Genomic DNA, 13,675 nt, shown 5'->3' on the forward strand with positions numbered 1-13,675 from the left:
GATAATTAGTCCATTGGAGAACCAGAGACAGGTAAGACCACTGAAACCATTAAGGATAGAGATAGAGCCAGAACCAGAGACAGGGAAGACCCATGAGAATATTGTGTGGATACTAGACAAGCAGGAAATGAGAACCAGATAAACAGGGAACTATAACCAGACAGGCTGGGAAACCAGAGGCAGAGACTGGAGAGTGCAGACAGATTAATCTGGAATGATTAGAGAGCTGTTGATAACTACGAACTTGGAACTCAATCAATTATAGTTCAGTACTTAAATTGTGACAGGGTCATACTAGAAAACTACAATGTATGCTTCCCTGCTCTGTAAGCCCCTACCTACATAGAATACAGCACATACAAGGGGATGGACAAGTAGCTCTCTAATGATCCATGTCTACACACCCACTGTGTAAAAGCAGTTACCAAGATACATGCACACACACTCGCTCACATTATGCATAAACACACACACACATATACACACATATTCCGATTATTGTTTACTGTACAGAGAGTGGATCTATCATTGCTTGGTCAGAGATAGCCGCAGAAAGCTTTTAAGGCATAGTATTTCCTGGAACTACGCTGCCAAAGATAAACCACTGGATCTTTTAATGGAGCAAAACAAAGCCATCCTTGGAAGCAGCCACAGATAATGTGAACAAATAAGTGTCTCATCTGTGTGAATGTAATCTTAAGGACACAAGGGCTAGCAATGTGCATGCCCTGCCCACCTGACGAGCTCTACTTTTCAGTCATCCATTTCCTGTGTTTGAGGGGTGCAAAATCCATTTGTCACTTAAATCTCGCTGGATTGATTGGTTTAATTTTACTCTGGCGACTCTTTCCCACTCTTGCTTGTGACATTCATTTTAACCATTAACATAGCAACCATGGAAACCAAATCAAATGAATGTGTAGACTTTACAGTGAAATGCTTACTTATGAGCCCGTGTACAACAATGCAGAGTTAAAAAGTAAGAAATGTGCAAAAGAAAACAAAGTTACACAGTAACATCCAATTGAGGTGTCTTTTGAGTCGTAACCCACCATAAGAGTTGAGTGGTAAGCACACAAAAAAATATGAAAATGCACAAGAAATGTCAACCCGCTACCCACCTGGACCTTTGCCGTGACCCACAGTTTCAGAACCACTGGTCTAGACAGCTAGGCATTTTAGCAATGAACCATTGCTAATGTTTGGTCCACTGCATCTGCATTGTAACCAATGCTCCAGGGTTTGGGGGCAGGGGTTGGGTTGGAGAAGTAAGCTCTGTGTGCGCTCTAGTGGACATCATCTCTAATTTTGCCACTAAAAGCCAAGCCACCATCCCCCTCTCTCTCTCTACTTGCACTCTAACTATAGCAACCTCCCTCTCACTGTCTGTCTGTCTCTCTCCCACTTCCACTGTCTCATCCACCACAGCCATCTTTCCTTACTTCCTCTCCCTCACTGTTCCTCTCCCTCTGTCTCAACTTGTCTTCTCTACAGTTTAAAGGGGTTACCATGAATTTGACAGTAATTTACAGGCAGCTCAGTGGCAAGTTAACCTCCTGTAATATACAGTACCCGTCAAAAGTTTGGACACACCTACTCATTCAAGGGTTTTTCTTTATTTGTACTATTTTCTACATTGTAGAATAATAGTGAAGGCATCAACACTATGAAATAACAAATATGGAATCATGTAGTAACCAAAAAAGTGGTAAACAAATCAAAATATATTTGGAGATTCTTCAAAGTTGCCACCCTTTGCCTTGATGACAGCTTTGCACACTCTTGGCATTCTCTCAACCAGCTTTGCCTGGAATGATTTTCCAACAGTCTTAAAGGAGTTCCCACATATGCTGAGCACTTGTTGGCCTCTTTTCGTCCACTCTGTGGTCCAACTCATCCCAAACCATCTCAACTGGGTTGAGGTCGGGTGATTGTGGAGGCCAGGCCATCTGATGCAGCACTCCATCACTCTCCTTCAAATGGCCCTTACACAGCCTGGAGGTGTGTTTTGGGTCATTGTCCTGTTGGAAAACAAATGATAGTCCCACTAAGCGCAAACCAGATGGGATGGCGTACCGCTGTAGAATGCTGTAGTAGCCATGCTGGTTAAGTGTGCCTTGAATTCTAAATAAATCACAGACAGTGTCACCAGCGAAGCACCCCCACACCACCACACTTCCTCCTCCACATGGGAACCACACATGTGGAGGTCATCCGTTCACCTACTCTGTGTCTCACAAAGACACAGCGGTTGAAACCAAAAATCTCTAATTTGGACTCATCAGACCAAAGGACAGATTTCCACCGATCTAATGTACATTGCTCATGTTTCTTGGCCCAGGCAAGTCTCTTCTTCTTATTGGTGTCTTTTAGTAGTGGTTTCTTTGCAGCAATTCGAGCATGCAGTCTCCGCTGAACAGTTGATGTTGAGATGTGTCTGTTACTTGAACACTGTGAAGCATTTATGTGTGTCACGCCTGCTCCCGCCCCCCATCCCTGGTGCTTCTCGTCTCCCATCGTCTATCCTTACAATTTGGGCTGCAATTTCCGAGGCCGGTAACTATAATGCACTTGCCCTCTGCAACGGAGGTAACTCTGGGTCTTCCTTTCCTGTGGTGGTCCTCATGAGACCCAGTTTCATCATAGCACTTGAGGGTTTTGCGACTGCACTTTAAGATTTATTTGAGCAGTTCTTGCCATCATATGGACTTGGTCTTTTACCAAATAGGGCTATATTCTATATACCACCCCTACCTTGTCACAATACAACTAATTGGCTCAAACACATTAAGAAGGAAAGAAATTCCAAAAATGTACTTATCAAAGCATGTACGTATCAAAGCAAGTACCGTAAAATGTACTGTATTATACTGAGAAAAAAAAAGCTACCATAATCAGAATGAATTAATTGAGGAGAGGGGTTTGTATTTCACAGTATTTTACTGTAATTGAAATGCAAGCATCTTCGCTGCTAGGTAAGGTGTTCACACATTACAGCATATTAATGAACATTTGGGGTTTTACAGGATATTCAGACCCCTTCACATTTTCCACATATTGTTACGTTACAGCTTTCTTCTAAAATTGATTTAATAAAAACATTTCCTCATCAATCTATACACAATACCCCATAATGACAAAGCCTTCAGAATTTTTTTTGCAAATTAAAAACTGATCTAACATCTTTGGAGAGACCTGAAAATAGCTGTGCAGCGACGCTCCCCATCCAACCTGACAGTTTGATAGGATCTGCAGAAAAGAATGGGAGGAACTCCCCCAAATACAGTTGTGCCAAGCTTGTAGCGTCATACCCAAGTAGACTTGAGGCTGTAATCGCTGCCAAAGGTGCTTCAATAAAGTACTCAGTAAAGGGTCTGAAAACTTATGTAGAATGTAATATTTCAGTTTTAACATTTTTAAACATTTGCTAAAATGTCTAAAAATCTGTTTTTGCTTTGTCATTATGGGGTATTGTGTGCAGATTGATGGCGGGGTAAAAACTATATAATCCACTTTAGAATAAGGCTGTAACATAACAAAAAGTGTAAAAAGTCAAGGGGTCTGAATACTTTCTGAATGCACTGTATAGCACTTGCACTTCTAGAGGCCTTAACAAAGGCTTCCAACTGGCAGCGACTACAGGCCAAAAGAGACCAAAAGGACATGGCAAAATGCTCAACCATTTAAGGTTTAACACTAGCTGCCTTCAAATCTGTACATTTGAAATTGATGGGGCACTGTAACCACATAGGAGTTACATTTGTACAGCATTCTTACTCACTGGTGCAAATGTAGCTTCTTACAAGGCACATCTCAAAATATGTTGAGTTAAAAGTTTTTTTTTTACCTTTATTTAACTAGGCAAGTCAGTTAAGAACAAATTCTTATTTTCAATGAGGAACAGTGGGTTAACTGCCTGTTCAGGAGGAGAATGACAGATTTGTACCGTTGTCAGCTTGGGGATTTGAACTTGCAACCTTTCGGTTACTAGTCCAATGCTCTAATGACTAGGCTACCCTGCCGCCCCAGGGTGCTCCATACTGTATTCTGTGGGGTGGAGACCTCAACTGGAGTTGCGAATAAAGGGAGTGACCATTGAACAAGTTGGAGAAGTTAACTCCTAGGAGTAACATTGGATGGTCAGTTATCAAGTCACATTGACAAAGTTGATGGGGAGAGGCATAAACATAAAAATATGTTTTTTGACACAAAGATCAACTGTACTAGTTGTTCAGGTTTGATTTTGTCCCATCTTACTTACTGTCATACTGTAATATGATCAGGTGGTGCAAAGAAAGACCTAGAAAAGCTGCAGCTGGCTCAAAACAGAGCAGCACACCTTTCCCTGAACTGCACACACAGAACTAACATCAACAACATGCAAGCCTGTCTTTCATGGTTGAGGGTTGATGAGAAATGTACTTCTTCTCTTGTAGTCTTTTTAAGAAACATTTGTGTGTTGGAAGTGCCTAACCACTTGTATAATCTATTTGCGTACATTTAAAAACGGACAAGCTAATATTTAAAGTTGGCCTTTTCTACAGAAACAGATGGTGCATTACTCTAAGCAGTAGGAAGCAGATTATTCAATCAACCTTTTTATCTGTGCTTGATTATGGTGATATTATTTGTCAAGGTGCATCTGCTACTACTCTTGGTGCCCTTCGTTTTGTTACAGGTGACAGTTTTGATACTCATCCCTGCAACCTGTATCAAAAGATTGGCTGGACTTTCCCATAGATTTCTACGCAGGGCCCGACTTCATAAACTTCCATCTTATCTATTTTTTCCGTTAAAGTATATACACCTGAGTTGCCTAACACCTTCACAGGATTGGTTAAGTCTTGAGGTTGAAGTGTACCTGTGATGAAAATTACAGGCCTCTCTCATCTTTTTAAGTGGGAGAACTTGCACAATTGGTGGCTGACTAAATACTTTTTTTGCCCCACTGTATATGTGTGTATATACAGTATATAAAGTCACTTTAATAATAATAACTAATAACTCTACCTACATGTTCATATTACCTCAACACCATTGCCCCCACACATAGACTCTGTACCGGTACACCCTGTATATAGCCCCGCTATTGTTATCTACTGCTGCTCTTTAATTATTTGTTATTCTTCTCTCTCACTTTAATTTTTTAGGTATTTTATTGAAACTGCATTGTTGGTTAAGGGCTTGTAAGTAAGCATTTCACTGTTGTATTCGGCGCATGTGACAATTAACATTTGATTTTAATTGCAGATTTCCAAGGCTGGTAACGCTAATGAACTTATCCTCTGCAGCAGAGTTAACTCTGGGTCTTCCTTTCCTATGGCGGTCCTCACGAGAGCCAGTTTCATCATTGGCTTTATGGTTTATGCAACTGCACTTGAAAAAAACGTTCAAAATTATTGAAATGTTTAACCAGGCCTACCTGGTTAAATAAAGGTGAAATAACATTTTTTAAAATAAAGTAATGATGGACTGTCATTTCTCTTTGCTTATTTGAGCTGTTCTTGCCATAATATGGACTTGGTCTTCTATCAAAAAGGGCTATCTTCTGTATACCAACCCTACCTTGTCACAACACAACTGGTTGGCTCAAATGCATTAAGAAGGAAAGAAATTCCACAAATTAACTTTTAACAAGGTACACGTTAATTGAAATGCATTCCAGGTGATTACCTCATGACGCTGGTTGAGAGAATTCCAAGAGTGTGCAAAGCTGTCATCAAGGCAAAGGTTGGCTACTTTGAATAATCTCAAATGTAAAATATATTTTGTTTAACACTTTTTTGATTACTACATGATTCCATGTGTAATTTCATAGTTTTGATATTTTTACTATTTTCTACATTGTAGAATAATAGTGAAGACAAGGAAAAACCCTTGAATGACTAGATGTGTCCAAACTTTTTACTGGTACTGTATTGTGTGTGTCGTATTGTACAGGGCGCATTTGAAAATGAGACCTAGGTCTCAATATATCTTCCCTATTAAAAAAAAACATACATTCCCCACCAGACACACCACTATGGGTTTCTTCACGGTACCCAAACCAAAAACAGACTTAATGCGTCACTCAGTTATGTATAGAGCCATCGTGTAATGCTCTACCACCAAGTTTAGCTTTAAAAAACAGATAAACAACAGATATCACAGTGCCTCTCCTCCTCTTTATAAAGATCTAATTTAACTGTGCTGTATTTAAGAATATGTATATCGGAACACTTTGTCATTTTAAAAACATTTAAATGTTTTGGAATGGCCTAGTCAAAGCCCAGACCTCAATCCAATTGAGAATCTGTGGTATGACTTAAAGATTGCTGTAGACCAGCGGAACCCATCCAACTTGATGGAGCTGGAGCAGTTTTGCCTCGAAGAATGGACAATATTCCCAGTGGCTAGATGTGTCGAGCTTACATGCTGCAAAAGGTGGCTCTACAAAGTATTGATTTTGGGGGGGTGAATAGTTATGCACGCTCAAGTTTTCTGCTTTTTTTGTCTTATTTCTTTTTTGTTTCACAATTAAGAAATATGTTGCATCTTCAAAGTGGTCGGCATGTTGTGTAAATCAAATGAGGCAAATCCCCCCAAAACTATTTTAATTCCAGGCAACAAAATAGGAAAATGCCAAGGGGGGTGATCCTAATGGGGATCCTAATCAATTAAACAAAACCATAGCTCTGTTTTCCATAGCATCTCCCCTCCTCTCGTTCTCCCATCTCTCCGCCTCTCTGCAGGTGCTCTCTGTGTTGAGAGCTCTTTGCGACTACAATAAAACACTCAGGCCGTGTCAGCAGTTTATGGCAATGCAAGTGGAGACTGAGTTTTAGCTCCTTTACTGGAAACACTAAGACTGTATCAGTAGAGTTTATGGCAATTCAAGTGGATACTGAGTTTTAGAGAAAGGGACTCAGTCATCACCATGAGAGGAATACTTAATGGTTTAATATTGTGCTGCGTTTTGTCTTTCAAAAGCCTTGTGTTATAGTTCATCAAATGTGACACAGGTGCACTGCAAAGAATATGCCGTAATTTCCGTCTCATAATTCAAAGAAGCATGGAGGAATTAGTGGAACGTGCGTGGAGAGAGTTGAAATAAAAAAAATGTAAAGGTCACAGAGGATCATGTCAACGAGCTCAGAGAAAAATGTTGCGTGCCCAAAATGTGGAATTGAGAGCAATAAATTAAATGTCGAGCACACATCTCCTTGCTCTGCTCTCACGTTACCAAAATATGATAGGCACACTTATTGACCAATCATAGTGCTGTTTTGTGTTATAATGACATTGATTGGCTAGCTAAATGGAAGGCAGGACCCATACAACCTGATGTTTACATCCCCAGGTTGGTACCTAGCCATTTGCAACATGGTGGACTCCCAGGAAGTCGCTTCTTCTCAGGTAAGAGCTAGATAGCTAATTCCACCTAATTCTATTTCAGTAGGTTTTTGATGATCTCATTATTTAAAGATTTGCCAGTGGATACCTGTAATGGTACACTCGGTAATTTCCAGTTCAGCTTTAAACCGTTTTCTGATGTGATGTCCTTCCTTTGGATTTCATCACTCAATTATCTAGCAAATGTCTACCATATAGCTACTGTCACACACTGTATTCATCCTAGCTACGGTACTATCATTTGGCTTGCTATATTAGCCAGCTCTAGATACGAGTGCAAAATGTATATTTTTATATTATCTAGAAAGGTTTTAAAAAGTCCATAAATTAGGTAGCTAGCTAGCTAGGTTGGAAACTCCTAGGGAAGAGCTAGCTAATCTAGTTTGCTAGCTAACTAACTCACACCATCAGCTGAGTACATTAATATAGCTAATGATAGGTTTCTAGAAAATAAACAATATATTTGCTAGTTATATTTTAAAGGTTTAAGCACATAATTCTCAGACAGAATTTTAGCAGATGCTCTTATCCAGAGCGACTTACAGGAGCAATTAGGGTTAAATGCTTTGCTCAAGTGAACATCAGATTTTTCACCTGGTCGGTTTGGGGATTTGACCAAGCGAACTTTTGGTTACTGGCCCAATGCTCTTAGCTGCTAGGCTACCTACCGCCCTAGATAGAAAAACAGGTAACTGCCATAACAATGGAAAAACTTGAGTAAATTAGGGAAAGCAGGTGCTTCTACACAGGTGTGGTTAATTAAGCAATTAACCTGTCTAGGACTGGGGTTCCGCTTGTTCCGGTAGCGGAACCCCTCGCCAACAGCCAATGAAATTGCAGGGCGACAAATACAAACATACAAGTATTAGGCACCATTTTAAAAGATACAATTCTCGTTAATCCAGCCACAGTGTCTGATTTAAAAAATGCTTTACAGCGAAAGCTCCACAAACGATTATGTTAGGTCACCACCAACTCACAGAAAAACCCAGCCAAAGAGAGGAGTCACAAAAAGCACAAATAGAGATAAAATTAATCACTAACCTTTGATGATCTTCATCAGATGACACTTATAGGACTTCATGTTTTGTTCAGTAAAGTTCATATTTATATCCAAAAATCATATTTTACATTGGCGTGTTATGTTCAGTAGTTCCAAAACATGCAGTGATATTGCAGAGAGCCACATGAATTTACAGAAATAGTCATTATAAATGATGATGAAAATACATGCATGATACATTAAAATATAGATACACTTCTCCTTTAATGCAACCGCTGTGTCAGATTTTTTTTTTACTTTACGGAAAAAGCATAATCTGAGTACGGCGCTCAGAGCCCAAAACAGCCGCCATGTTGCGCAGTCAACAGTAGTCATAAATAGCATTATAAATATTAACTTACCTTTTATGATCTTAATCAGAATGCACTCCCAGGAATCGCAGTTCCACAATATATATTTGTTTTGTTCGATAATGTCCATCATTTATGTCCATTTATGTCCAAATAGCTTCTTTTGTTAGGGCGTTTGTTAAACAAATCCAAAAGAGCGTTTAGGTCCAGTCGGACGAAAAGTTCAAAAAGTCATATTACAAGTCGAAGGAACTTGTCAAACTAAGTATAGAATCAATCTTTAGGATGTTTTTATCATAAATGTTCAATAATGTTCCAACCGGAGAATTCCATTGCCTGTAGAAAAGCAATGGAACGAGAGATACCTCTCATGTGAAATGCGTGTGACTGAGAACGAGGCTGCTGCCAGACCCCTTAGTCAAACAGCTCTCATCCGGCCCCCCTTCACAGGAGAAGCCTGAAACAACGTTCTAAAGACGGTTGGCATCTAGTGGAAAATAACCCATATCCCACTGTGAATTCGATAGGGGCTGAGTTCAAAAACTACAAACCTCAGATTTCCCACTTCCTGTTTGGATTTTTTCTCAGGTTTTTGCCTGCCATATGAGTTCTGTTATACTCACAGACATCATTCAAACAGTTTTAGAAACTTCAGAGTGTTTCCTATCCAATACTAATGATAATATGCATATATTAGCATCTGGGACTGAGTAGGAGGCAGTTTACTCTGGGCACGCTATTCATCCAAAAGTAAAAATGCTGCCCCATATCCCAAAGAAGTTTTAACATCCCATCATGATTAGGGTCATGTATTAAAATGCTGGGCAGGCCATAGGATGCCCCCCCATAGGATGACAATGTCCCAATCCACAGGGCACGGGTGCCTAAATGGTTCGATGAACATGAACACAATGTAAACCATATGCCATGGCCGTCTCAGTCACCAGATCTCAACCCAATGTAACACTTATTGGGCAATTCTGGAACAGCACTTTCCACCACCATCAACAAAACACCAAAGGATGGAATTTCTCACGTACGGATGGTGTCACATCCCTCCAATAGAGTTCAGACACTTTTAGAATCTATGCACCATTGAAGCTGTTCTGGCTCATCGTGACCCAAGGCTCCATCAAGACACTTCATGTTGGTGTTTCCTTTACTTTTGCAATTACCTGTAGATCCACACATGTTATTGTCTATATCATGCAGAATTGTCATCTCATTCTTACTTAGTGATTTTGTTCTATAATACAAACGTGGATGATTTCTGTCCCAGGTAGATGCAAAAATCTGTTAACTTTCGCAAGGAAGAAAAACGTGCACAGAGTTCCGTCCCCTGGGACTAGCTTTGTAAAAATCCAGTAACTTTCCAGAAAACTCGGTTGGAATATTCCCGGAATAAGCAGGCAAGCACGCATTTTGAGAGAGCGCAGGCAAGTATACCATGAACAGGGAGATGCTGTGCTCGACACTTCATTTCTTGCACTCAATTCCACTTTCGTAGCACGCAACATTTTTTGTCTGAGCTCTTTGCTCTCTCTCAGCTCCTCAACATGATCCTCTGCACCCTCAAGACTTTTTATCTGAACTCTTAACTCGATCCACCTGTGCTCAACATGCATTCGAATTGTGAGAGACGGAAATGACGCCATAAAAGAAGCACAATTTGCTAAGGTCTGTAGCATACACATGCTTTTAGAATGGTGACCCGTTTATATTGTGTTGTAAATGAATTGATGCAACGGCACAAAGAAGCATTGAAAGAGAGTGACTCTGTTGGAACTGATCTGTGACCCGCTCGCACCTCCCCTGTTAAGAGGGGAATAAGGCAACCTCATAGTTACACACAAGAAAACTGTATTGCCACAGGGAATAGATGTGGGAAGGATGTGGTTCTGTAATACAGGAGATAAACAGTAATGAATAGGCTGTAGACAATTAGCATAGCATGAGCATGAATCCAATACAAGAGCACTGGTAAGGACTGTATAGATCAAGGGTAGACAAGCAGACATTTTTTAATTTTTTATTTAACTAGGCAATTATCATTAATTACGAACAGTAAATCGTAAACACACAATAACAACAACTCACTTTTGTACACACTCCATCCCACAAGTCCAAGTGAAGAGACACTGGCTTACACAGTCAGAACAGCTGTCAGGTGTCCTTCCCCCTAACAACTTTCCCCTTAGCAACCTATCAGGGCCCAGGTCACACAGGTCAGAGAGAGTTTAAGAGGCAGGTTCAGCTCAGGGCTGTGAGGTGCTGATAATAGTCACAGGCAGGGAATTCATAACAATCATTATTATGTTGCAATTTTCTTAGGTCTGTAGCAGAGAAATGCTTTTGGTTATGCTTTCTAAGAAGCATTCGTTTATATTGCGTTACGAATTTAATAAAATCACATACACATATTTAGCAGTTATTGCGAGTGTAGCGAAATGCTAGTGTTCCTAGCTCCAACAATGCAGTAGTATCTAACAATTCACAACAATAAAAGTAAAATAATAATATATAAATATTAGGATGAGCAACGTCGGAGTGGCATTGACTAAAATACAGTAGAATAGAATACAGTATATACATATGAGATGAGAAAAGCAGTATGTAAACATTATTAAAGTGACCAGTGATTCCATGTATATGTATATAGGGCAGCAGCCTCTAAGGTGCAGGGTTGATTAGCCGGGTGGTAGCCAGCTAGTGATGGCTATTTAACAGTCTGATGGTCTTAAGATGGAAGCTGTTTTTCAGTCTCTCAGTCCCAACTTTGATACACCTGTATTGACCCCGCCTTTTGGATGATAGCGGGATGAACAGGCGTTGGCTCCGGTAGTTGATATGCTTGATGATATTTTTGGCCTTCCTATGACATCGGTTGCTGTAGGTGTCCTGGGGGGCAGACAGTGTGCCCCCGGTGATACATTGGGCAGACCGTACCACCCCCTGAAGAGCCCTGTGGTTACAGGCTGTGCAGTTTCCATACCAGGAAGGATGCTCTCAATTGTGCATCTGTAAAGGTTTCTGAGGGTCTTAGGGGCCAAGCCAAATGTATTCAGCCACTTTAGGTTGAAGAGGCGCTGTTGCGCCTTTTTCACCAGATCGTCAGTGATGTGTGCGCCGAGGAACTTGAAGTTTTCCACCTTCTCCACTGCCGTCCCGTCGATGTGGATAGGGTTGTGTTCCCTCTGCTGTTTCCTGAAGTTCACGATGAGCTACTTCATTTTGTTGATGAAGACGGAGAGGTTATTTTTCTGGCACCACTCCGCCAGGGCCCTCACCTCCTCCCTGTCTCATCATTGGTGGTAATCAGGCCTACTACTGTTGTGTTGGAGGCGTGGATAGCCACGCAGTTGTGGGTGAACAGGGAGTGCAGGAGGGGGCTGATCACGCACCCTTGTGGGGCCCGAGTGTTGAGGGTTAGCGAAGTGGAGATGTTGTTTCTTACCTTCACTATGGTGCTATGGTACTATGGTGTTGAAGGCTGAGCTGTAGTCAATGAACAGCATTCTGACATAGGTATTCCTCTTGTCCAGATGGGATAGGGCAGTGTGATGGCGGTTGCATCGTCTGTGGATCTATTGGGGTGGTATGCAAATTGAAGCGGGTCTAGGGTGACAGGTAAGGTGGAGGTGATATGAAAATATATCACGCCGTAGTGTTATAAGACTTGCTATAAGCATTCATAAAAGCTCAATGTCTCTTTTAATTGCATATAAATACTATAAATCCATTAATCATAATGCATCACACACCTGTATGAAAGTACATTATGAAAAATGTATGATGCATTTATAATGCATGTATTTTTAAACATATATTAAAGGCCCATGGTTTCTTATGAGAGCATACTTAAATGCATACATGCTTATGGCATTTATAAGGCGGGTGGCTATTAGATATTTTATTTTTTATTCGGATGCTGTTTTTTAAAAGGGAAATCAGCCATCGCTACATTTTTTAAAAACGTATAAATTAATGACATACACCCATTAATTCTTGAAGAATATAACTTATAAATACCGCATGATCGTAGTTCAACTCTTGTACTCTATCTAAACCCCAAATATAACCTTTTTTTACTCCAATGTTTGAAACACTGTATGGCCTAAAACTTAAAACTATAATTTTAACACCATGGATGGTCAGTCCCTGCATCTGTAGCTCTGTTGTTTTAATTTTTTTTGAGTTACATTTCTCCCCCGGTTATGCCCAAAAAGCTACGAATATTTACCAGGATGCTCCTTTTCTTTACAGGAAAGGCTGGTGTTGTCCGTTTTACCCCGGTTTGTGGTATTGGAGATGATCAACGACATGACAAATGTGGATGACGAGCACCTCCAGCACCAGTTTCACAGAATCTATATCCATCGCTATGAGAATGTCAGGTAAGGCTGTGGCTATTCTGGCTTAAATTGGTGCTTTTCAACATTATGGGAATAGGTCAGTTTTGGGCTGCACCACTACCACATATCTACAGTACAAAATCCATGTGTACGTGTGTGTATAGTGCGTATGTTATCGTATGTGTGTGTTTGCATGTGTCTGTGCCTATGTTTGTGTTGCTTTACAGTCCCTGCGGTTCCATAAGGTGTATTTTTATCTGTTTTTAAAATCAATTTTACTGCTTGCATCAGTTACTTGATGTGGAATAGAGTTCCATGCCGTCAAATCAAATCAAATCAAATCAAATTTTATTTGTCACATACACATGGTTAGCAGATGTTAATGCGAGTGTAGCGAAATGCTTGTGCTTCTAGTTCCGACAATGCAGTAATAACAAGTAATCTAACTAACAATTCCAAAACTACTGTCTTGTACACAGTGTAAGGGGATAAAGAATATGTACATAAGGATATATGAATGAGTGATGGTACAGAGCAGCATAGGCAAGATACAGTAGATGGTATCGGGTACAGTATGT

The 13,675-nt window shown here is 40.4% G+C and overlaps 1 protein-coding gene across 2 annotated transcripts in view; it reads left to right on the top strand.

Moving 5' to 3' along the window:
- The window catches only part of adcy8 (adenylate cyclase 8 (brain)), a 285,380-nt gene that overhangs the window by 147,823 nt on the left and 123,882 nt on the right, over positions 1-13,675 (top strand). For both annotated transcript variants that reach the window (XM_021612605.2, XM_021612604.2), the window contains exon 3: positions 13,009-13,139. In XM_021612605.2, the coding sequence (XP_021468280.2) occupies positions 13,009-13,139 (131 nt within the window). The remainder of the gene's footprint in view (positions 1-13,008; positions 13,140-13,675) is intronic.

This window comes from Oncorhynchus mykiss, chromosome 8 (genome assembly GCF_013265735.2).
Source record: "Oncorhynchus mykiss isolate Arlee chromosome 8, USDA_OmykA_1.1, whole genome shotgun sequence".
Lineage (NCBI taxonomy): Eukaryota > Metazoa > Chordata > Actinopteri > Salmoniformes > Salmonidae > Oncorhynchus > Oncorhynchus mykiss.